Source organism: Paroedura picta, chromosome 5 (assembly GCF_049243985.1).
Source record: "Paroedura picta isolate Pp20150507F chromosome 5, Ppicta_v3.0, whole genome shotgun sequence".
In the NCBI taxonomy this organism is placed as follows: Eukaryota; Metazoa; Chordata; class Lepidosauria; order Squamata; family Gekkonidae; genus Paroedura; species Paroedura picta.
This window is the reverse complement of record NC_135373.1, coordinates 119,864,962-119,891,259: the sequence shown is the minus strand read 5'-3', so window position 1 is coordinate 119,891,259 and position 26,298 is coordinate 119,864,962. Positions and strand designations below refer to the sequence as shown.

Genomic DNA, 26,298 nt, shown 5'->3' with positions numbered 1-26,298 from the left:
CAGGGCTCTCTCAGCCTCACCTCCCTCTAAGGGTGTCTGTTGTGGGGAGAGGAAAGGGAAGGCAAATGTAAGCCACTTTGAGGCTCCTTCGGGTAGAGCAAAGTGGGGTATAAAAACCCATTCTCCATCTTCTTCTTATCTGAAGGATTGAACCTGGGACCTTCTGCATGCCAAGCAAAGTCAATTCCACTGAGCTATAGCCCACTTGCTGGATGGTTCCCCCATCCACGTACTAACCAGGGCTGACCTTTTTAACCTTCTGAGGTCTAACAAGGTCAGCCTAGCCTGGGCTATTTAGGTTGGGGCAGATTCTGACTAGGGATGAACGATTCTGTTCAATTTTGTATACATTTCCTCAGTTTTCGTCCCTCCATTCCTTCAAAAGAAGAAAGTAAATATTAGCATCTTGAGAGTTATTGCAAGGCTATTTAAAGTTCAAGGATGTTAAATATGCTTTCCCTCCCCCCTCCCTCCGCCAAATCATACTAATAAATTATGTACTGTTTCCAAAAAAGAACAATTAATCACACTCGACTTATTTCCTGTCTCGTGTTAGAGGCGACTGGCATTCCTATTTTACGTATCGAGATCGGACTGTCAGGGTGGCGGGCCTTCCTTCCATTTCTGTGGCAGACCTGGGATTTGAACACGGGACACTGCTGGCAACTTGAGTGTTCTGCCTGTGGGCCTGACTGCATTTGTTCTATGCACTGACACATCAGAAGACTGTCCCCACACAAACCTTTCCCTAAACTATCTTTTTAGACAATATCTGTACTGCTTGATCCTTGAGAATGTAACTAAACTGAAGGCAACCGAAACAGGCAAAAGGAAGTCCTGCTGAATTTCGCCCTCTGACACCAGACGTGATGATGATGATCAGTGTTAAAGAGGAAGAAGAAGAAACAGGGAGAGAGTTAGGAAAAGGTATAATCCAGGATCCATCCATTCATCCATCCATCCTCTCCATCCTCTCCATCCATCCATCCATCCATCCATCCATCCATCCATCCATCCATTCCCCCCTCTCTCTCACCCACCCACCCATCCATCCCTCCTTCTCCCTCTCTCTCTCTCTCTCTCTCTCTCTCTCTCTCTCTCTCTCTCTCTCTCCATCCCTCCCTCCCTCCCTCCCTCCTTCTCTCTCTCTCCATCCATCCATCCATCCATCCATTCCCCCCCTCTCTCTCACCCACCCATCCATCCCTCCTTCTCCCTCTCTCTCTCTCTCTCTCCATCCCTCCCTCCCTCCCTCCTTCTCTCTCTCTCCATCCATCCATCTATCCATCCTTCCATCCATCCATCCATTCCCCCCTCTCTCTCTCTCACCCACCCATCCATCCCTCCTTCTCCCTCTCTCTCTCTCTCTCTCTCTCTCCCCCCCCATCCATCCATCCATCCTTCTTTCTCTTTCCATCCATCCATCCATCCATCCATCCATCTAATTTGAAGGATCCAGAGTGGTTTTCACCTTATTTAGGCAGGTCAACCTGCCCTCTACTAAATTGGCGAATGATGGCCCTGGAGGGGGTGGGAATGGGAGGGGCCCTGGCCATATGAATCTTTGCTGGCCAAGGCTTCTCTATCGTTGTCAACCTGTTAGTGGAGGCTAGGATTCAGTGTGGTGAGTCCTCTTGGGGTTGGTTGGGTGAGGGGTTGTTCTGTGGTTCTTTTTACTCAGGGTGGGTGAGTTGGAGGAAGAGAGGGGGCCAACTTTGCTTCAGGGTCTGTTGGGCCACCTCGGGACTTGGGGCGGGTTGGTGGGGACCAGGGCCTGGCTCCTGTCTGCTGCTGTGGCCCAGCATTATGGTCCCAGCCAGGTGAGTCCAGCTGGGGTTGGTGATGGAGGAGTGGTTCCATTTTTTTTTACTCTGGGTGGGCTGGAAGGAGAAAGACGAGATGATGCATCACTCCTGGGAGTGTGACAGAGAGGCGTGGCCAGATTACATCACTTCAGGGTGATCTTGAAGCTGGCAAAATTTTTCACTCAAAAGACTGGAGAGGGTTGGTTTAACCCAGGGGTAGTCAAACTGCGGCCCTCCAGATGTCCATGGAATACAGTTCCCATGAGCCCCTTCCAGCATTTGCTGGCAGGGGCTCATGGGAATTGTAGTCCATGGACATCTGGAGGGCCACAGTTTGACTACTCCTGGTTTAACCCATAACAGTTGAATGGAACCTCCATATGCACAGCCAGTATACCTTAGACTAGCTGATGCCAGGAACCAATGACAGAGGGTGTTGCAGGCTACTTGTTGGGAGGGAGGGAACGGAGTTTAAATACAAAGAAACCAGAAACTCTTTCCATTCAAGACAGCAAGTCTACTCTTTATGGAGTAGTCCTTTCTTCATTCTCCGGTCCTTTGCTCTTTGACCCTGGCCTTCTTCAGGTGACTCAGATAATAAGCTTAGGGGATACGTCAGCCATGGACAGCATCCAGCATGGGTCCAAATGCATTGCAACCAGCATCTTCCTCCATAAAACACTCTGGAGCAGATTGCGGAATGATAATTACCCTTTGTGGAGTGGATAGGAAGCCAGGTTTTATTAATCTGGAATTAAAATATCTGCCACCCCACCCCCATCCTTAAACCTCCCAGATACATTTATGAACCCCAGGTGGTGATGCTGGGCTTTGCCATGGGGGAGGGGGGGTTAGCAGATAAATCTCCTCTGCGGAATGTCAGCCCCATCCCCCCCCCCCATGCCACCTGTCACTCAGAAATACTGAAGGAACGCCTGAGCCAGAATTGTCCCCCCACTACCTCCAGGTCAGCTGGTTGATCCTTAGCTGCATGTACCTCTATATGCACACACACACACATACACACACACGAACCTAGGTTTTAGCATTAAAACACTACAAGCATCCTCAAATGTTCTTTCCTTTTAAATGTGTCACTGTGTGATGCTTCCCCTCCCTTCTCTCCCCTTCTCCCCCCCCCTCTAACCGGCTGGAGATTATACTCATTCTGATATGCTTTTGGTTCTCCCACCCCCACCCGCACCCCCAGCTTTCTTGCAGCTTGCAAAAGAGACCAGGACCCAGGTCTATTTAGATACTGAGGGGCAGGGAAGAAGAGGAAGTGAAGATCTAAATGGGTTTCTTGCCTGCCTTCTCTACCGTTTGGCACCCCTCCCTCCTTTTTTCCCCCGTGTCTTTAAACCATGGTATAGACAATGTTTTTTTTTTTTTTTAAAAGAAAAGAGCCTTGAAACTGTAATATGAAATTGCCCGGAAAAGGGGCTTCTGTTTGTGACATGAGGCTAAATCTAACCAGATCCGTCGGTGAATTGTAACAGATGGAGGGGCTGGGGAGACAGAAGGCTAGCACTAATCAAGCACAGAATGACCGGCTTGCCTCAACATGTTCCACGGATTCCAGCAAACTTTACCACCCTAATCCATTTTTAGAACACAAAACATCTGGGCCATAAATCCTCTAATCTGCCAAAACACGCTATTAAATCCCATGATTTGTTGAAAAACACTAAGATTAAAGAAAGGAAATATAAAATGGCTAACTGCCGTGTGAGGGAAAGTGTTATTAATACTCTTCCCCCCCTCCACTTTTGTCTCAATTATGGATGTTCTGTTTCTAAAGAGCCTTGTCTAATCATGTCCGATTACACATTCTTGGTGTATCGCTCGCGCCTTCTATCTGATCCGCCGATTGCCAGAGAATGCGCAAATGTCGTCTCCTTGGCAGTCCGGCGTTTCAGGGGAGAGAAGCCGATGGCAGATTCCTTTCGGCCTTGGACCGTTGGGAGATTAGGGGCTGCTGTTGCTGCCTGTGTCTCTGTGTTTATAATGGTTTCAAAATGGCGGCTGAAGGCTCTGGCTTCCTTTGCAAATCGGGGCTGCCATTTCTGACCTGGGGGAACACCTGATAATTTGGGGAGGGCGGAGCCTAGAGAGGGTAGGGGTGGGGAGGGCCTCCTTAGGTTATCGAGCAGCCATCATTTTCCAGGGGAAGTGATTTGGGTCATCTGCAGATCAAGTGTAATGTGGGGAGATCTTCAGATGTTGCCTGGAGATTGGTAGCCCTATTTGGAAATCAACCCCCCCTTCTTTGTTTAACTACTGGTTCCAGTGTGGGTGTGTGGTGGAGCAGCTATGGCATCCTTCTGGATTAGATAAACCCCAGAAGTGGTACAATCATACATACATACATACATACATACATACATACATACATACATGCATGCATGCATGCATGCATGCATGCATGCATACATTTATTATATTTATATACTGCCCTCCCCTGAGTCTCAGGGTGGTTTTCATAGTACGTAGAAACATTACAAGGAACCTAGATTTTCCATAATATATAGATAACCAGAACAATAATAATTTTTATTAATAACTGTAACAGAGGCAAACAGGTCCAAGGGGCTCACTGCCTACTCTCTGGTGGGAGGACGGGAGAGTAAAGTGCAATGGTGTTATTCTCTGGGTGGTTTATGGATGGTTGTAATCTATGTAGGGAAGTCTGCTTCTTGACAATATTATGTAGGCCTCAACCATAGGCTCAGTGGAACTGCTCTGCTTTGCAGGTCCTGCAGAACTACTTTAACTCCCACAGGACCCTGATTTAGTTTGAGGCCAATCTGACTTCTCTGGTGCCGAGGAGCTTGAGCAGATTTTGTGTGCTTGATAGCAGATTTCTCTGTTTTATTCTTATTGTTAATAGTATCATTTATATTTATAACCCAACCTTCCCATGAGGAAAACAGCCACAAATAACGTTAAAAAGGTAAAGGTAAAGGTATCCCCTGTGCAAGCACCGGGTCATGTCTGACCCTTGGGGTGACACCCCCCAGCGTTTTCCTGGCAGACTCAATACGGGGTGGTTTGCCAGTGCCTTCCCCAGTCATTACCGTTTACCCCTCAGCAAGCTGGGTCCTCATTTTACCGACCTCGGAAGGATGGAAGGCTGAGTCAACCTTGAGCCGGCTGCTGGGATCGAACTCCCAGCCTCATCGGCAGAGCTTTCAGACTGCATGTCTGCTGCCTTACCACTCTGCGCCACAAGAGGCTTTACAAATAACATAAAAATATCCTTAAAAATATTTTGAGAATTTCCTATGCATCTATCAATTGACTCGATCACTGAGGAGGGCTTCCATCCTTTGGAAGGCATCTTTTCTTTCGACATCTAACGGTTGTTTGAACAGGTATTCTACCGGGGAGGCCAGCCAGTTAGATGTCATGGGTGTTGTATTCTCGGCCTCAGCTACAGGCCCGCCAGAATAGCTGTCTTGCAGGCCCCTTGGAACAGATTGAGGTCCTGCAAGGCCCTGATCTCAGCTGGCAGAGCATTCCCCCAGACCGGGGCCAGAGCCAAAAAAGATCTGGCCCTAGTTGAGGTTCACCTCTCTGAGGACAGGGACCCTGGATGAGTCTTCTGCTGAGCATAGTTCTCTTTGGGCAATGTAATGGGAAAGCCAGATACGCCGGTCTGTTTTGACTGGGGATTACAAAGTGCCTTATTTATTTATTTTTTTTAACAGATCGGTGGGATAGAAAAGATTTGACACGGCGGGATGTGCTCCCATGCCCAGAAGCTGCCACCCCCCGCGAATGAACTACGATATTGGTAAAGCTGACGGACAGTTGCTGGCAAACATAGTGGCGCCCTGGAGAACAACAGGTATGGTGCTTATAAACAGATGACCCCCTTCTTCCCAGAAGAGTTTGTTCAAGAGTCAGAAGCCCTGCCCTCCTCCAAATTATTTGGACATGTTCCCCCTAAGCATCGCTGTCTTTGAAAACGCTTGGCACCAGGCAGTGGGGGAAAAAACGCACACATGCAAAAAAAGAAGGAAAAAAAATCATGCAACCCTTATGCTTTTCGAGAGCTGCCAAGATGCCAGTGTGCAGGGAAATGATTAATACAGATGCCAGTTGAATGTATATTACTACTACTAGCAGTGGTAGCATTGGTTGGTTTTGGAGTTTTTTTTGCTTAGGGTTGGTGGGAATCTCTGATAGGAAAAGAGAACTCTATTAACCAAAATGCAATTAATGACAGGTTTTTATAGACGTAAATTGTTCTTAGGTATTTATGTCCATTTTAAGGGGATTTTAGCGGGGTTTGTTGGACGACTGTAACCCGCCACGAGCCTCTGGGGAACGGTGGGCTATAAATTGAATGAATGAATGAATGAATGAATGAATGAATGAATGAAGGAAGGAAGGAAGGAAGGAAGGAAGGAAGGAAGGAAGGAAGGAAGGAAGGAATGACTGCCAAGTTTCCACTTAAAAAAAAACTGAGATGGGTTAGTTATTTTTGGTATAAAGTAAAGTAGGCGTATGCCTGGTGCTTGTGAAGAATGAACTCCATTGGTCAGGAAGTCAACAACAGAGGTATGGACACCGTAAAGAAAATAAGGCCCCTTGGGACTGAATTTGGATAGAACAAGAAACTTATTGAGGACATGGTCTGTATGCTCACCAGCATTCTTTGGAGCTTACTTATGTTATCCTGAGATACTTTAAAGATCTAATGATCCCTTATTATAAAACAACATTTATGCTTGCTCAGTTAGACTTTCCCCTCTTGACCATACTAAAAGAAGAAGAGCTGGGCTTTTTGGACCCTACTTTTTGATACCCGAAAGAATCTCAGAGCAGCTTCCAGTTGCCTACCCTTCCTCTCCTCACAAGAAATGGAAAGGGCGGTTATAAATGTAAATAAATAAATGAATGAGACACCCTGTGAGGTAGAGCTCTGAGAGAACTGTGATTGACTCGGGGTCACCCAGCTGGCTGCATGTGGAGGAGGAGAGGAGGATTGAACCTGGTTCTCCAGATTTGAGGCCGCTGCTTTTAACCATTACCCGAAGTTGGCTCCTGCCAATTTGTAGGCATAGGATATTTGCACAACATTTGTAAATGTACATCTGGCTGGCTTAAGTTATGTTTATCGGAGTGCGAGATCTTTGTCAGATGTGAGAGAAAAGTATCTGTCTTAATAAGTTACGCAAATTTACCATCCTGAAAAATGCATCCAGTTTTTCCTTGTAGACGAGGATTGGAAAACTACCTTCGCAGTGGGTAAATATTTGGCTGGGGTGATTGCCTGTAACAGGGATGGCTCTTGATTTATGCAGAGCCTGACTTAAAAAAAGTGGCGGTAAGATAAAGAAGAAGAAGAGTTGGTTCATATATGCCGCTTTTCCCTACCCGAAGGAGGCTCAAAGCGGCTTACATTCACCTCCCCTTTCCTCTCCCTACAACAGACACCCTGTGAGTGAGTTGAGGCTGAGAGAGCCCTGATATTCCTGCTCGGTCAGAACAGCTTTATCAGTGCTATGGCGAGCCCAAGGTCACCCAGCTGGCTGCATGTGGGGGAGTGGGGAATCAAACCTGGCATGCCAGATTAGAAGTCCGCACTCCGAACCACTACACCAAACTGGCTCTCTGAAGTACACTCTGAAGTCCTAAACAGAGTTATATCCTTCCAAGGCCACTGAAGTCAATGGGCTTAGAAGGGCATCCTTCGGTGTAGGACTGCACTGTTGATCTTCCCCAACCCACGTCTGTAACTCAACTCCACATGCCCCAGCCCAAAATGATTTCTCCTTCTCCAAGGCAAGGGAAGAAGAAATCCGGGCTGCGTTATCCTAGACTGCACGCACGGCCATACCATTCGGTAACCTCAAAAAGTCCCTTCCTCCATCTGTCGCATGAAGATATATGGCCACGAAGTCTATGTCATTAACAATAACTTAAGTATGTTATCTTTTGGTCCGCAGTTCCCATGGTTTATTAATGGTATAACACATTAATTCTCCTCACAAGAGTGACCTTTACAACTCCAGCCATCCTCACAGCTTTTATCCAATTACATTATCACTCATTACAGGTACAGTCTTTCAAAATCTACATTTCACTGAAAAGGAAAGAGGGCGGGCAGGAAAAGGCACAGATTCTAAATGCCTGGGAAGATACCAGAAAGTGGGGAAAGGACAGATCATATCTCAGAAATTAAAGGAGAGCGTGCGGCTACTCGAAAGCCGGCCGAGCCTGCTTTGAGCTAGGAGGGGGACCTGGGATTTATCTGGAGGAGTACTGGTCCTCAAGCATCTAGGGCAGCCCTTTTCGACTTTTTTACCATTGAGAAACCCTTCAAACATTCTTCGGGCTTCGAGAAACCCCAGAAGTGGTGAGGTCGTGCAGAAAACATTAGGTAAGCACAGCTGTGCACATGCCCGCCCAGGGCCCCTCCCCTCTCCACCCCCTCCAGGCCCATCATTAGCTATTTGGCAAGGGGTAGGAAAGTTGACATGACCCTATACAGTCATATCGCAATTTATTTATTTATTTTTAAACTTATATCCCGCTGCTCTCCAGAGACTCGTGGCGGTTTACAATAACAATAAAAACACAGTAAAAGGTAAAGGTAAAGGTGCAAGCACCGAGTCATGTCTGACCCTTGGGGTGATGCCCTCTAGGGTTTTCATGGCAGACTCAATACGGGGTGGTTTGCCATTCCCTTCCTCAGTCAATACCATTTACCCCCCAGCAAGCAAGCTGGGTACTCATTTTACCGACCTCGGAAGGATGGAAGGCTGAGTTAATCTTGAGCTGGCTGCTGGGATCGAACTCCCAGCCTCATGGTCAGAGCTTCAGACAGCATGTTGGCTGCCTTACCACCCTGCGCCACAAAACTCCCTAAAACACCCCTTAATGCAATAACTCGATGTCCATCATAAAGGATTCTAATCTTCCCCCGTCGTTCAGCACATGGTTCAAAAGGCTCTTCCAGGGGGAGCGAGGGTTGTGATCTGACACACCTCATCCTCTGATCCTCTGATGGCAACTCCGAGACCCTGCCCTGACCTCAACCATATGCCTGGCGGAAGAACTCCGTCTTGCAGGCCCTGTGGAAAGCTGACAATTCTGGCAGGGCCCTTAGCTCTTCTGGGAGCTCATTCCACAAGGTTGGGGCCAGGGCCAAAAAGGGCCCAGGACAACCAGTAGCTTCATACCCGCAGAATGAAGAGCCCTGCGTGGGGCATAAACAGATAAGCGGTCCCGCAGATAAGTAGGACCCAGGCCACACATGGCCTTAAATAATAATAGAATATTTATTATATTTATTAAATATTTTTAGAAACATAACAAATTCATTAACCCCCACCCAGTTCTGGAAACCCTTCCAGGGCCATCAAGAAACCCGAGGGTTTCACGAACCCCTGGTTGAGGAAGCCTGCTCTAGGAGGTGGTCGCCCTGGCCTTTGTGCCAAAACAATGAAAAGGACAAAGAGCTTACCTATTGTGTTGACTCGGGCCGAAGGGCTGGCTAATGTTGCTGGCACCGAAGATTTAATGGAGCTGCTCCCGCTGTTTATTCTGAGCGCTGGCATGTGAGGAGAGGTCGGCGACGTGGGCGACTTGCTATCGGACGTCTTGGGTTTCGCCGAGAGGTTCAGTGGCTGGGCCACGTCGTCCTAAGAGGAGCATAAGAGAACAGAGCGGGTGTGAGAAGTGAGGCTGGGGACTGCCTTTGGAGTTGCAGCCTGGCTTTCCTCATCAGGTGAGACCACCCTATCTCCAGGAAGGGATGGGAAGGTTTCCAAAAAAATCGGAGGGTCAGCAGTTTCCTCATAACCAGCAGAAACCCTTAGAGCTGCGGTCCTCAACCTTCCTAATGCTGTGGTCCTCAACCTTCCTTTAATACAGTTCCTCATGTTGTGGTGACCCCCCAGCCATAAAATCATACAAGTGTTCTTTCACAGAAATTAAACCGAAACTGAACAAAGGTCCATTGTTCATGATTGTGTATAAATTGGTTATAAATTGGCGGGTGCCCTCAGTAGGAGCATCAACAGCGGCGGTGACCCCTTCCCCCCGCCAAGCTGCTCGCCATGCCATGACCCCTGTGAAAGAGTTGTTTGACCCCCAGGTTGAGAACCACTGCCTAAGAGACATCTTGTTGAGCCCTGAGTCTCTGTAGGATTGCCAACTTTGGGTCTGTAAACACCTGGAGATTAAAGGGTGAGGTTTAAGGAGGAGAGGACACTCAATGGGGTATAATGCCATACAGTCCATCTTCCCAAACAGCCATTTTCTCCAGCAGAAGTGGAATAAACATTTGACATAAATAAATAGTAAACAAGTAATCAATGTAGTTTGGAAATAAGTTATAATTCCAGGAGTTTTCCAGATCCTGGCAACCTTAAGTATCTGTGTACTGCTCTCTATGACTACTTGGTGCCAGAAATCGGTACCGGTCCGTGGCTCCTCCTCGTCCTTGTCCCCGGCTGCTGCCTTGGGGGCTGCCCTGCCACTCTGCCACCGGCTCACCTTTGGTGCTCTCCAGCGGCCACCATGGCTGGGGCTCCCCCTCGGTGTGGCACTGCACAGCTGCTGCTAGCAGCGCCCCCCAGTGGACAGCGGGAAGTCAGGGGCGCCAGCAAGAAATCAAGTGGAGCAGGGGCTCTGGCAGCGGCGACATCCCTCGGCAAAAGACTACCCCCCCCCCGGCCTCAGTAAAATTGTCAAGCGTTGACCGGTCCCCGGTGATAACAAGGTTGGGGGCCACTTCTTTAAAGAGTTCTTACGTAGCTGGGTAATTGGTCTCCAGTGAACATATGTGGTTTGAGTGCTGAAGGAAAGTCAACGGGATCCTGATGGAGACCTGAATTTTTTTTTGTAGACTTGAGTGAAACCCATCAGCCCCGAAACAATGCGATATTGATAGGGACTGGCCCTTCGGTCTTGATGACGTGTGCTCAGTTTTAAATTGGGGGGGGGGGGAGGCAAACCAATAAGTATCCTTCAGATCTTTAAAGGGCTCTCACAAGACTTTTGAACCTCTACCGCCCAATTCTAAGTTCAATGCAACCTACTGCAATGCCACTTGGAACTGGTTTGTATTAACTACTGCCCCCTCCTTCCACCCCTACAAATGCCAACCTCCAGGCAGCAAAAGCCAAAAGATACAGAATGGGGTATACAGTATAAAACAGTTATGCAAAAGAACACAAATCCACTGTGTGAAGACAACAATAAGAATTTGAAGAATATGGAGGAAAGCACAAACAAATCACAGAAATTCTGCAAGGGTATTAAGAAGCTGCAGGAACGTGCGTGGAAATTCCAAGTCCAAATGAGGAACCGGCAAATCCTGCATTTTGCTCGTGAATGCTTCCGCAGTGGACCCTACCTGCACAGGTGCCTAGAGGCCTTTAGATAATATTCACATCCTAATGAATTTCTCCATAGTTTAGTTGCAGAGCGACAACTCCTAAACATGTAAAAGACTGCACAGAAGGGAGCTGGAGATCTCCCAGAAATATGTCTGATTGTCAAGTGATGGAAATCATAAAATCATAGAATCATAGAGTTGGAAGGGGCCATACAGGCCATCTAGTCCAACCCCCTGCTCAACGCAGGATCAGCTCAAAACATCCTAAAGCATCCAAGAAAAGTGTGTATCCAACCTTTGCTTGAAGACTGCCAGTGAGGGGGAGCTCACCACTTCCTTAGGCAGCCTATTCCACTGCTGAACTACCCTGACTGTGAAAAACTTTTTCCTGATATCTAGCCTATATTGTTGTGCTTGTAGTTTAAACCCATTACTGCGCGTCCTCTCCTCTGCAGCCAACGGGAACAGCATCCTGCCCTCCTCCAAGTGACAACCTTTCAAATACTTAAAGAGGGCTATCATGTCCCCTCTCAACCTCCTTTTCTCCAGGCTGAACATTCCCAAGTCCCTCAACCTATCTTCATAGGGCTTGGTCCCTTGGCCCCAGATCATTTTCTACAAGGGAAATAAGTTCCCTTGTAGAAAATGGCGGCTTTGGGGGATGGATTTTGTGGTATTCTAACCTGCTAAGGGCCCTCCCCGAACCCTGCAGGTATTTTCCAATCCAGAGCTGGACACCCTTCCAGGAGAGGGCCTTTTCGGTCATGGCACCAAGAAAAAAAAAACTGGAACTCTCACCCCAGGGCGATTCATCTTTCCCCACCCGTTCTCATCTTCAGCCTACAAGTGAAGATCTTTTATTTTCTGTTTCCTTTGCCCTCCCTTCAGTGATGCCTCCTCCCTGTCATTTTTAAATTTTTTATATTTATTGTGACCTTCACTTTTAAATGTTTTTTTTTTTAAAAAAAAACTGGTTGGCTTTAACGGCGTTCAAAACGAGATTTCATTATGTACAGTTTAATTCATTAGCTCACGAGGGCAGAAAGGCAAGGTAGAACTTTGTAAATAAATAGAAGCCTGCTTTCATTGGCTTTGAAAACACCGTTGCCCTTGCTTAACAACACTTTTATTTCGTCGTGCAAGCTTCGGAGAAGGTGACTCGGAAAGAGACCCGGGAGGGCAGAGTCGATTCTCTTTATTAAAAAGTTCCCCCCATCATTCCATACAAATACAAATCAAAACAGCTTTTCTTAGAGGAATGTGAAACCATGTGTCTGGATCCGGTAAACAGCACTCCAACTTGCTCTTTCTTTAGTCCTTTCCATTGTGTATTTAGAGCTAATGGTAAATTAATGGCGGGTCATGCACATTTGTCTGTCATCTGATAACTGTAAGCAAACAAGCCGTAGCAATGAAATACGGCTTCACATATAACCGTCTGTCTTTGCCTAAGGTCTTCTGGAGATGACAGACAGAAGAGGTGAATGGTCTGAAAGTCCACCAGGAAACTACAGCTTTTGTGAGCTTGCACCCTTCTTTCGCACCCGTGGAATTAAACTTTTTTGGCCTTAAAAGTGCCACTGGACTCGAATTTTCTTCTGTTGCTTCAGACCAACACAGCGACCCACCTGAATCTACCAAATACCCAACTATGGCTTCCAATTAGGGTTGCCAAGCAACTGGTGGGAGGGTTGAGGGTGAGCTGTCATTTCCAGGTTTTCTCCCCAGAAGTGAGGTCATCCTGGTCACAACGCTAGTGAGTTTTTAAATCCCCAACCCCCACTGCAACTTGAACACATGAGGCTGCCTTGCACCATCAGAGGAGGCAACATCAGAGGTAGTCATTGGCCTCTATGTCCTGCTGTTGGCCATCCAGAAGAACTGGCTGCCCATTGTGTGAGATGGAATGCTGGACAAGATGGACTAGATCCAGCAGGGCTCTTCTTATATTCTTAGGATGCTGGACTAGATGGACCCCTGGTCTGATCCAGCAGGGCTCTTCTGATGTTCTTAGGATGCTGGGCTAGGTGGACCACTGGCCTGATCCAGAAGGTCTCTTCTGATGTTCTTAAGATGCTAGGTTAGATGGACCACTGGTCTGTTCCAACAATACTCTTTTTTGGTTCTTAGGATACTGGCCTAGATGGACTGATCCAGCAAGCTTTTCTTGAGGTATGTTCTTATGGTCTGATCCAGCAGGCTCTTCTTGAGGTATGTTCTTATGACTCTTCCTGGGGAGGGAGTTCCAAAGTTTCGATGCCATGATGGAGAAGGCCCTTCTTCGGGTTATTGTCCATCAAGCTTCAGATGGTAGAGGCAACTAAAGCAGAGCCTCTGAGGATGACCAGAGTGAGCAGGTAAGGATGACCAGAGTGTGATAGTCCTTAAAGTATATTGGTCCCACATAACTAGGGTTAAAACCAAGCTCTAGTGACAATACGCATGTCTATTCCTTCTCTTTAAAGATTTCTTATTATTATTCTAGTTTGCCTTCATTTAGCACAGAGAAGCTTGACTGTGGCTATCCATGTTAACAATGCTTTGGTCTATAGCAGTCTCGAAAACTTCTCTCCCAAGACAGATCGATGCTAAGATCAGGCCAATCTAAACCCAACCGGAGCAACAAAACAAAGAGCCTTCCTCTAAGTCAAACTTTTATTTCTCCAGCAAGCTTAAAGATAAATGCTCTCGAGAGCTCTGCCCCCTCCCTTGCACGAACATAAACACAGATGTGATTAAAAAACAGAATGTAATCATGGGGAAAAATGGTTACAAACTGTTTTCATGGAGAAAAATGGCATATTTGGTTAACAAAATGTACCCTTTTCCATACATGCAAAAATTAATAATAATAATTTGGACATTGAGTAGAGAGATTGCCAACAAATCTACTTTGTGGAGGCTGATTTCTTCAAACTGAAGATAAATAATTGAGATTTTTAGTCTTGCCCACACTAGCAATCGCGGCGCATGCTCCTCCAGTGCACCAGCACAGCCCAGCTTTCGAAGGTTATAGCAATTAAGGGTTATGTAGTGGAGTGCTGGATGACAACGGGCTGAAATCCCTACTCAGCCATAACGTTTGCTGACCAAGACAGCGGACCGACCGACCTCCATCCATCCATCCATCCATCCATCCATCCATCCATCCATCCATCCATCCATCCATCCATCCATCCATCCATCCATCCATCCATCCATCTATCTATCACTTGTTAAATATGGACATATATGGTCATGTTGACCTGCCCCTTCTCCCAATGATGGGCCTGGAGGGGGTGGGAAGGGGAAGGGCCCTGGATCGGGCATGTCCACAGCTCTGCTTCCCAACCATATTCTGCATGATCGCACCACTTCTGGGGGTTCTCGAAGCCTGAAGAATGTTCCAGGGGTTTCACAATGGTAAGAAATTTGAGAAAGTTTGGCATAGATAGACGGGTCAATTAACTGTGGAACGATAATCTTCCAGAATCTCCAGACTGCAAAATAACCTGGCTGCTTTGGAGGGTGGACTCTATGGCATCAAACCCTCCCGAATGTCTCCCCTCCCTGGGTGCAACTACCCCAAATCTCCAGGGGGTTCCTGAAATGGAGCTGGCAACTCTGTGGCATGCTTGCACATACAAGACGTCAACTGATGGAGATGCATATGAAAAACTAAGCTCCCCCTGGGCAGTTTTGAGGACCCCCCCCATTTCAAGTCTGCTTACCCTTTCAATAAAGGGAGAGACAGTGGAGGAGAGTGGTTAAGAGCTCTGGAGAGACCCAGGTTCAAATCTTGACCTGTGCCATTGAAGCTTCTTATAAGACCTTTTTCCAGTCATGCTTTTCCTGCCTACACAACCTCACAGGACTGTTGTGAGGATAAACTGGAGGACAGCAGAATAATGGAGGCTACCTTAGGTCCGCATTGAGGAGAAAAGCAGAGTAGAAATGCATAAAATGCAAACAAGGAAACATCCCCCCCCCCCCAAATCACATGGTGAAGGAAGTGATTGAATTCCCTGAGAATTAACTTGCTGTTTTGTATTTACTTCTCAGTTTCATGGACCACTTTTCTCGCTTTTAAAGGTAAAGGTATCCCCTGTGCAAGCACCAGGTCATGTTTGACCCATAGGGTGATGCCCTCTAGCGTTTTCATGGCAGACTCAATACGGGGTGGTTTGCCATTCCTTTCCCCAGTCATTACCGTTTACCCCCCAGCAAGCTGGGTACTCATTTTACCATCCTCGGAAGGATGGAAGGCTGAGTCGACCTTGAGCCGGCTGCTGGGATCGAACTCCCAGCCTCATGGGCAGAGCTTTCAGACAGCATGTCGGCTGCCTTACCACCCTGCGCCAGAAGAGGCTCTTTTTCTCACTTTTATACATTGCCAAATCTAGCTGCAAAGAGCCACAGTTGAAATCTACAACTCGAGCAGTGGACTGCAAAGCACAGACTTCATGGCGGGAGCCACATCGGAATCACCAAGCAGCAGCTCTTCAACCAAAGAGGCATTTTGCACGACCTCTGGGAATATCGGCCCATTGCCTATTGCTATTTATTCCAATGTTCTCGATGGGGAAGACGCTACAGCCAAGTTCAGAGAGACCGGAAAAGCCACAGAGCCTGGCATTTTTTTTGGGGGGGGGGAGTTGGAAGAGAGAATGCCTCCCCCTCCCAATGGCTTTAGAAATAACAGGCCAGGACTGACCCGCCTCTTCCTACCCGCCCCAGTGTTCCTCTTTCATAGAGATCTTCATTTCACTGTCAATGCACAATCCGGTGCATTTTCTGGCACATCTGGGGCCACGGACAATCGGGCCATTGTCACGCACCAAACAATGCCGCCAGTCACTGGCATAGCTGCTCGGCCGCTCACTTATCCCAAAAAGCATCTGACCAGTAAATAGGCCAATAATAGACATCTACTGGGCACTGGCACAGACACATTGAGGTTTGCTGCTGCTGCCCCCAGAGGCTGCTGTGGTCTCTACACACACACACACATACACACACACACACACACACACACACACAGATCTTTAGGGACAAGCCCATGTTCCCGATGTTTTGTAGTCAACACTTCCCCTCCTCCATTTTTCTGCTGTTTGATCCGTGGCTTCATGGCTACCACATATGCACCTTGTTTCATTTTTTAATGAAGAGAGCCAGTTTGGTGTAGTGGTTAGGAGTGCGGACTTCTAATCTGGCATGCCGGGTTCGATTCTGCGCTCCCCCACATGCAGCCAGCTGGGTGACCTTGGGCTCGCCACAGCACTGATAAAGCTGTTCTGACCGAGCAGGAATCTGAGGGCTCTCTCAGCCTCACCCGCCTCACAGGGTGTCTGTTGTGGGGAGAGGAAAGGGAAGGAGATTGTAAGCCGCTTTGAGCCTCCTTCGGGTAGAGAAAAGCGGCATATAAGAACCAACTCTTCTTCTTCTTCTTAAGAAAAATATTCTCCCACTCCCTCTCGAAACCAACAAACCGATATTCTAATGCGGAAGCCAAACTTTGGTTCTGGTGCCAGCAGCTGCCGACTAGCAGCTTAGCAGCGTTTGGGGTGACTCCGCCCTGCCTTCACACTTGGCCCGCGTCACTGCCGGCCTTGTTTCTTTTCGGCTGCATGGAAGACAGTGCCGAGAAGCACTACACGTCACCTTCCCACCGGATAGGGATGCCAGCTCAGGACTGGGAAAGCCCTGGAGATTTGGGGAGATCAGCTGTAGTCTGGAGATCAGCTGTAATTCCGGGAGAGTTCCAGGCCCCACCTGGAAGCTGGCATCCCAATCAGTTGGCTCTAATAAAAAGCATGACGAAGTTCTTGTTTGTTCTTCCAATACACCAAGGCCTGTTTACTGATGCACCAATAACAATCAAAACACATGCACGTTTTACGTAATCGGTATGAGAAAACAGCAAACGGGTCCAGAACAATCATTGGTTCCATTCATGGGAAGGAGGAGCAAAGCCAAAAAACCTTGGGGATTTGGTGGCTGATACAGTAGGGAAGAGAAATTCGAAATCTTCCCTAGATGTCTTCCGTTTCCTCCCAGGGATCTCCTGCTCTTCTCCCCTCAGCAGCCGTGGAAATTATTAGCAGTGATAATAAGAGGTAAAGGCAGTTGTGAAATATGTTGTGTAAATGAATTATGCGGCTGATATTATCCTCCCTGATGAAATAATTGTATTAAATTAAGCAGGGATGTTCACATGACAGGATGGCAGAATTAGATCATTCTCCGCCACGGCTCCAGCCCCCCTTCCCCGCCCTGGCCGGGTACCCCTCCCTCCCCCCCTCCCTTCTCTGTTCTCAAGTTCTGATTAAGAATAATGCCTCCTTTTCTCTCAAGATGGAAATTTATGCATCTGCAGAGACACGTGGGGGGGGGGGAAGAGGAGAGAAAGACATGTAAGTCATAAATTTTAGCTGAGACACCAGGAGAGAATGCAAGTCATCTTTCAAAAAAAAAAAGAAGAAGAAAGAAAGAAAAAGAAATATAGGGGATTGTCCTTGAAACAACTATTGTTTCTCTCACATTTTTAAAGCTGTAAAACCCTTTCAGATGTCGCTGAGCCTCATAGCAAATCTTTTGAGTTGTGTCCTTATCTTTTGGGTGATGGACTCAGGGCTGTCAACTCCTGGCTGGGAAATACCTGGAGAGTTTTTTTTTTGGGGGGGGGGTGGACCTGGGAAGGGTGAGGTTTCTAAAAACAGATCCCAGGAAAAATGCTGGGTACACCGTGGCCCCCACAGCCATTGTATTTGGGACTTATGTGGTCCCTCCCTGCCTTCATGTTATCTTCACAACAACCCTGTGCATTAGGCTAGTCCAGCCTTTCTCAAATTTTGAACCATTGAGAAGCCCTCAAAAGATTCTTCAGGCTTTGAGAAACCGCAGAAGTGGCGCGATCATGAAGAATAGGGTTGGGAAGCAGAGCTGAGGACATGCCCACCTGGGGCCCCTCCCCTTCCCACCCCCTCCAGGCCCATCATTGGCCATTTGGGGGGGGGGGGGGTTGACATGATCGTATATGGTCATATCACCCAATAAATATTTAACAATATTTTAAAAAAATATATATGAAAACTTAATTAACTCCTACCCATTTGAGAAACCCTTCCGGGCCATAAAGATATGACCGGGTTTCACAAAAGACTGGTTGAGAAAGTGAGGTAATAGAAGAACCAACTCTTCTTCTTCTTCAGTATTATCGGGGCTCTCTCAGCCTCACCCACCTCACAGGGTGTCTCTTGTGGGGAGAGGAAAGGGAAGGCGACTGTAAGCCACTTTGAGCCTCCTTCGGGTAGAGAAAAGCGGCATATAAGAACCAACTCTTTTTTCTTCTTTTTCTTCTTCTTCAGTAATATCAGGGCTCTCTCAGCTTCCCCTCCCTCACAGGGTGTCTGTTGTGGGGAGATTGTAAGCTGCTTTGAGACTCCTTCGGGTAGAGAAAAGCAGCATATAAGAACCAACGCTTTTTCTTCTTCAGTGATATCAGGGCTCTCTCAGCCTCACCTCCCTCACAGGGTGTCTGTTGTGGGGAGAGGAAGGGAAGGTGACTGTAAGCCACTCTGAGACTCCTTCGAATACAGAAAGGCGGCATAGAAGAACCAACCCTTCTTCTTCTTCTACTTCAGCAATATCAGGCCACTGTCCTTCTTGGGTTTCTCCAGCCCTTCGTCTCCCCTGCTCACTCTGGCTCACTTTACACTGCACAGAGCGGGTGGGCCGGGAGCTGTTGCTTCCAAGGGGTATTGAGCTGTTTGTGCCAATGCCAGCTCCAGAGATACGACTTAATCATTCTGCCTCGGTGCAGAGTTCATCCCTCCTTCGTAGTCTGCAGCTGGTTGTCGGACAAACCAACCTTTCTGCTCCTCTGAATTTTCCATTTCACGTCACCTCCTTCTCCGCTGCTCCCCTCCTCTCTCGTCCTCTTTTGTTCCCGGACCATGGTGCCTGGCTGCTTCAGTGAAAACACCGGATCCGATTACAATGACCCGCGTTCCTGCCCAGAAACCCTCGGCTTTTATGCCTGTCTATTCCCCATATGCTGTTTTGCTGAGATAGCAAGGAGCCATGTCATTTCCCCCAATGTACTTGGCACCAGGGTTTCTGTGTGTTTTATACACAATTAGTCAAGAGAGCAAACAGGGGAGAGAAAAGGAGAGAAGAGCCTTCCTTGACTCTCGCAGAGAGAAGGCGTTTGCACGGGGTGGAGCCCCAGCAAGGGTGAAAAAAGGCTTAAATTAACAGTACTCTTTTGAAATGGAAAATGGAAGGGACCATTTGGGTCGTTTTTTTACATGTTCTCCTTACTGGCTCATATGGGCTTTCTTTTACTCTAGTGTCTTCTCAGAGCTCAGATTTCTGGAGATCTCTTTAACCTGCATGCCCAGGTGTGCAAGCAACACAAGACTTTTGATAGGCTGGAAGGATGGGCTGAAACTAGGGTTAGGGTTGGGGCTAGGTCAAGCAGGGCAAGTGACAGGAAGGTTAGGAGACATGGGGGGGGGACAGTGGTGTGAGCATGACGACATCACTTCCAGAGAAAATCCAGAAGCAATGGCAGTAGCTCTAGGAATCAATGGAAACTCTATGGAAAGCAGAGAGCTCTCCGAGGGCCTGCAGCTCCTCTGGGAGCTGATTCCACCAGGTAGAGGCCAGGATCGAAAAATCCCTGGTCCTGGTTGAGGCCAGGCAAGCCTCCCTGGGGGCAGGAACAATCAACAAGTTGGTTCCTTCAGAGCACCAACCACATCCCCAGCACCCATTTCCCCAGCAACACAGACCTAGGCCTCAGTTGGATGGTGGTAGTTCCACTTCACCCCCTGTCAAATTGCTCGGTGACCCTACTTGAGCTGCCACGGAGACCCAAGCAAACTTCTCATGGGCCAAAGTTATGGGAAGGAGGGTTGCGTTTAAACATTAGGACAAATTTCCTAATGGCAAGAAAGCAAGTCAACCACTGAGCCCTTTTGGAAGTCCGCAAACACGGACCAAGGGAAAACAAATAAATATCTTCCTTCTCAGCACAGTCAGTGTTTTCTGGGAAACACTCATTGGCCCCGAGTGCAGGAGCACTGCCTTTCCTTTTAGGAATTCTCCTCCTCTGGCTTTGTGGCGTATTATACGGTCCCGCTAGATAATGTCGAAGGCCTAATAATTAGAGCATTGTTTGACGGGCTTTCCCACACTACGGCCGCTTTGTTTCAACGCTGCCCGCCCCTCCCCACTTTCACCCATCGCCATAAATAGGTTCAGACTAGCTGCTAAACAGGAAACAAATGTCTCAGCTAGAGCTCAACGGGGATCAACAGAGCATCTGGAAATCCCTAGGGGAGGCCAGGAACTGGGTGGGTTTTTTTAATTACTTTGCTCAGAAGAATACACAACATGTTAGGAAAGGTAGAATTGTAGGATCATACAGTTGGAAGGGACCTTCAGGGTCATCTAACCCAACCCCCAGCAGAATGCAGGAAACTCACAACTACAAAAGAGATGAGAGAGAGGGTGACGTGGAATAGCCCTGCTCTCCCACGCTAGAGGAGGCTGGAATCGGGAAGTGATGGTGGAAAGGGCTGTCAGATTGTAGCCAATTTTTGGTGACCTCTTGGGGCGATCAAGGCAAGAGATGCTTGGTGTTAGCTTGCCGTTGCCTGCCACGGTGCTAAGACCCTGGTCTTCTTTGGTGGTCCCCCATCCAAGTGCTAACTATTTTTGTAATTTTATGGGGGTTTAACAGGGGTTTTAATTGGGGATTGTATTATTGTACTCAATTTTGCATGTAACCCGTCATGAGCCGGCTTGTATCGAGTGTGAATCATAGAATAATGAAGTTGGAAGGGACCTCATGGGTCATCTAGTCCAACCCCCTGAACTATGCAAGACATCCCTATCGCTCATCCACTGTCACCTTCCACCCCCTTGAGCCTTCACAGAATCAGCCTCTCCGTCAGATGGCTCTCCAGCCTCTGCTTAAAAATTTCCAAAGGTGGAGAACCCACCACCTCCCGAGGAAGCCTGTTCCTGAGGAACCGCTCTAACTTTCAGGAACTCCTTCCAGACATTTAGACGGAATTTCTTTTGAATTAATTTCATCCCATTCATTCTGGTCTGTCCCTCTGGGGCAAGAGAGAACAATTCTGCTCCATCCTCCATATGGCAGCCTTTTAAATACTTGAAGATGGTTATCCAATCCCCTCTCAGTCGTCTCCTCTACAGGCTAAACAGACCAATAAATCGCACAATCATCATCATCATCATCATCATTAATCCAGGTGGACCATGGCATGTGGAATGTCGTAGTGCTGGGCCAAGGCTTTTTGGGGGTTGTGGATTGAACAGTGGGGCTGCGTCCCTTTTGCCTCTGCCCAGGTTGTAAGCCAACATACAGCCCAGTCCAAAGCGTTTTTGTTCTGAAATACACCCTATCGTATGTGTGCACCATAACATCTTTATTCCTTTGTGGAGCACGCTCACACTTGATGTTCGGGTAGAAACCAGGACATACCTCAGAAGGAACTTCTGAGCTACCCTCACACCACCCGTGGGCTGTTATTACCTGACGGCATTCAACCCACGATATGGAGGGCTGCCAGCTCTGGGATGGGAAATATCAAGGTTCTCCTAGCCCCACCTACCTCCCAGGGTGCCTGTTGTGGGGAGAGGAAAGGGAAGGTGACTGTAAGTTGCGTTGAGACTCCTTTGGGTAGAGAAAAGCGGCATATAAGAACCAACTCTTCTTCTTCTGTAATATCAGGGCTCTCTCAGCCTCACCCACCCCCCAGGGTGTCTGTTGTGGGGAGAGGAAAGGGAAGGCGACTAAGCCGCTTTGAGACTCCTTCGGGTAGAGAAAAGTGGCATATAAGAACCAACTCTTCTTCTTCAGTAATATCAGGGCTCTCTCAGCCTCACCTCCCTCACAGATTGTCTCTTGTAGGGAGAGGAAATGGAAAGCAATCATAAGCTATTTTAAGACTCCTTCAGGTAGAGAAAAGCGGCATAAAAGAACCAACTCTTCTTCTTCAGTAATATCCGTGCTCTCTCAGCCTCACCTCCCTCACAGGGTGTCTGTTGTGGGGAGAGGAAGAAGAAGAAGAAGAAGAAGAAGAAGAAGAAGAAGAAGAAGAAGAAGAAGAGTTGGTTCTTATATGCCGCTTTTCCCTACCCGAAGGAGGCTCAAAGCGGCTTACAGTCACCTTCCCATTCCCAGGCTAGAGGAAAGAGAAGGCGATTGTAAGCCGCTTTGAGACTCCTTTGGGTACAGAAAAGCAGGGCCGATGCTGCTGCTGGTACGAAAGCCCAAGCTACCTCTCCCCGAGATCTAAGCGACTCTATCCGTCGACAAAAAACAAAACCTGCCCTTAAACGACACGCTGTATAGGCAGTCAGGCAATTTTATGGATTTTCTTTCCCCGCCCTAAAAAAGACACGAATTCCCCCTTAGGATACTGCCAGCGAGACAATGACAGGCTTAATGTTTGCATTGGGGTTATCATTAAAATAAAAGGCAGTCTGAAGATGTCAGTTGTGAACCGTCAAGAAGTAGCTGGAAGCCAGCTTTTGACAGATGTCTTGAAACGGGCCTGAGCTGGAATTGGGGAGGGGGGGGGCCCTCTGGCCAAGCCAGGAGGCGGATTAAAGGTCTCTCCTCCTCCCCCAAGCTCTTCCTCTTGTTTACCAGATCTTGCTTTCAGAGCTTCCGGGAGATGACCGTCTGAGTGACGGCGATGCATTCGGAAGGGTTCTTGCGTCAACATTCCTTTGAGTTCTGGGGACGAAATTTGGGCCAGGAGGAAGTTATGGTGTTTTCAATGAGAATTGCCTTCTTTGGAGTGGGCTGTGTGTGTGTGTGTGTGTGTGTATGTGGGGGGTGGAATTCTTTAATTTCAAAAAAAGGCAGAAAAGTTTGCTGGAACGCTGGAGTGTAGATTTCTCTTTGGGTCCCACCCCATCAGAGCATGGCATATGTCAGTGGAAAACTTCCAGCCCACAGGTGACCTCAGCTGCAGCTACCTGTTCTGTGGTGGCGAGTGATTTCCTTGGTAGCCGCTGAGCTGCTTTAGGATGCTTAGGGCTGACCCTGCGTAGAGCAGGGGGTTGGACTAGATGGCCAGTATGGCCCCTTCCAGCTCTATGATTCTATTTGGGCCATTCAAAACAGACCCTGGGATGATCGTCTTTTCGCTTTTGTTAAAGGACTTTTCTGTGCTTTTGTTTGTGTGTGTGTGTGTGTGTCAAGTGCCGTCAAGTTGTGGCTGACTACTGGCAACTGCACAAGGGGATTTTAAGGCCGATGTTGGTGGCTGGTCATTGCCTACCTCTGCAGAGCCTTCCTTGGTGGCCTCTCATCCAAGCCTTATGGTGGCCCCAGCATGGAGCTTCCAAGGAAAATGAGAAGCAGAGAGGCTTTCAAGGCAAGGGGTTTCCAAGACAAGTGAGAAGCAGAGGAGGCTTGCCATTGCCACACTGTGCAGAGCACTCCTTGGTGGCCACTCATCCAAGCCTCATGGTGACCCCAACAAGCTGCTTCCAAGAAAAGTGAGAAGCAGAGGTAGCTGGCCATTGCCTTCCTCTGCAGAGCCTTCCTTGGTGGCTTCTCATCAGGGCCTTATGGTGACTCCAGCAAGGGGCTTTCAAAGCAAGGGAGAAGCAGAGGTGGCTGGCAATTGCCTTCCTCTGCAGAACCTTCCTTGTTGATCCCACATCCAATTACCATACATTCACATGCTCAGACTCGGAGGCATATATAAAAAGGTAAAGGTATCCCCTGTGCAAGCACCGAGTCATGTCTGACCCTTGGGGTGACGCCCTCTAGCGTTTTCATGGCAGACTCAATACGGGGTGGTTTGCCAGTGCCGTCCCCAGTCATTACCGTTTACCCCCCAGCAAGCTGGGTATTCATTTTACCGACCTCGGAAAGATGGAAGGCTGAGTCAACCTTGAGCCGGCTCCTGGCATATATATTCGGGATTATTTTTAACATCACAGAAGCGCAATGGAAGTACGAATAGCAACACATTTGTTTACTTCATTCAGATGCTACTTTCTGCTCCGATGGAGACCCACAGTGCTCTGGCTCATCCTCGTCTCCCTTTCATCCTCACAACAAGGTCAGGACGACTGTGAGTAACCAGCCCAAGGTCACCCAACAAGCGCCCGTGGCAGAGTGGGAATTCTGACCTGGGCCTCTATTGGTCTTCAAGATGCTATTGGGCTCAATTTTTGTTGTGCTCCTTCAGAACCAACACGGCTAACCACTTGAACTTAACTCCAACTCAGTGTTTCTCAACTTTTTTACCATGGAGAAATCCCTGAAACATTTGTCAGGCTTTGAGAAACTCCAGGATATGGTTGGGAAGCATAATTGTGCACACCCCACCCAAGGCCCCTCCACTTCCCACTCCCTCCAGGCCCACCACTGGCCATTTGGGGAGGGCAGTGGGATGACATGATCCTATACAGTCATAGCACCCAATAACTGTTTAGCAAATTTTAAAAATATAAAATCCGACACGTGAAAGAAGATCTGGATCCCCCCCCCTTGCCAATCTTGCCATATCACGAGCGGATTAAAAGCCCCTCCATCCACCCTGAGGTTTTTATGATGTTTTTTGCGCCCGATTGGAGGATTTTAAGGGATGGTTGAGTTATGTTTTATAATGTTACTAGTAATCAAGCCCGCTGTACTCACAATACAGCGGGCGCTAGATCATGGTCTCGTGGCCGGCGAGCCTGCAGGCCGCCAGCACGCGGGACATGGCGGCCTGATGCGGCGGAGGCGGTTTGCGCCTCCGACGTGTCAGGCCGCCGGCCAGGGAGCCCCCGCCAGCCGCGCTGCGCAGCTCGCAGTTGCTCCCTTGTTGGCAGGGCGGGAATCGGACATTGGCCCCACCGATGGTCTGTCAGGAGGAAGGGGCCAATGGGCACCCTTCCTCATCCCGGACAGAGCCCACCCTAACTCCTCCCCCTAAGCCCTTCCGGCTTTATTTAGTCCGCGGTGCCGCAGGCGGGGTTAAGATGGGTTTTATGGAGTTTTCATGTATTGGGGCTTTTATCATTGTTAGCAGCCACGAGCCCTTTTGGGGGGTGGTGGGATAGAAATGCAATGATATACAAATTAATTAATTAATTAATTAATTAATTAATTAATTAACTCAGGAAACCCTTCCAGGGCTTTCACAAGACCCTGGTTGAGGAAGCCTGCTCTAACTGCTATGACGCACAACCTCTCAGAAGTGACATGTGAAAATTACATCTGTTGTTTCTTAAAATATCATATGAAAACAGGCATCATGCGCCTGCTACAAACCAAGATCCACAGGAATTCACAAAAGGAGCGTTGGGAGATCACAAGACGGAACATGGGACACCGAGAGACAATGCAGCAATCAGACAAGGGAACGAGTGACATTTGTCCAGCCCTATTCCCTGGGGGTGCTTTTGAAAACTGATAATTTCTAGTCCTAAAACAGCATTCCATCACCCTTTCTGGCGGAAGGGGAGGAACAAGTGAAACAAGAAAAGACTAGAGATATGATTACAGGAATGCGACTCTCAACGTTTTACAGGACTGCGGCTATCCACGATTTTAAACAGTCCATGGCTTTTCTGCATCCTCTATAATCAATTTATGATGCTACATCCATCCGTCCGTCTGCCCGTCTGTCCATCCCTCCCTCCCTAGTGATATATTCTTCCCTCTCTGTAAGAATATTTGTAAGGAATGTGTTTCCTGGGCGTGTGGAAGTAATCTTCAAAGAGACTTTCGGGAGCCTCGTGTGCCAGTTTCTCCGCGGATCTGTCACGCTGAGTCTCGTCCGTCCTTACAACTCCGTTGGTGTCATTTCGACGAAACGTCACATAACGCGGCAGGGCTGACAAGAGGCGCAGCGGAGCTCGTCATTTTGCTGAACGTCAGCCGGAAGGCTGCGCAAACCCCATGCCTGGCACATCTCAATATTCTTCCCGCCTGGCCTCTCTGCAGACCTCGAATGCCAGAATTAATTCACCTGATTCACGGCCCATGTGGCTCAGATCTCTACGCTGGCATCCCTGCCCAATTGGCATCTTCACCATCTCTCCGGTCGGCTTCCCCATGCCTAGCTCTTCACTCTCCAATGCAGGTGTATCCCTGTTGGTATCTGTTCTCCT

At 48.2% G+C, this 26,298-nt stretch overlaps 1 protein-coding gene across 13 annotated transcripts in view; it reads right to left on the bottom strand.

The window, feature by feature from the left end:
* The window catches only part of SOX5 (SRY-box transcription factor 5), a 909,709-nt gene that overhangs the window by 69,127 nt on the left and 814,284 nt on the right, over nucleotides 1-26,298 (bottom strand). For all 13 annotated transcript variants that reach the window (XM_077340178.1, XM_077340177.1, XM_077340179.1 and 10 more), the window contains one exon: nucleotides 9,283-9,460. In XM_077340178.1, the coding sequence (XP_077196293.1) occupies nucleotides 9,283-9,460 (178 nt within the window). The remainder of the gene's footprint in view (nucleotides 1-9,282; nucleotides 9,461-26,298) is intronic.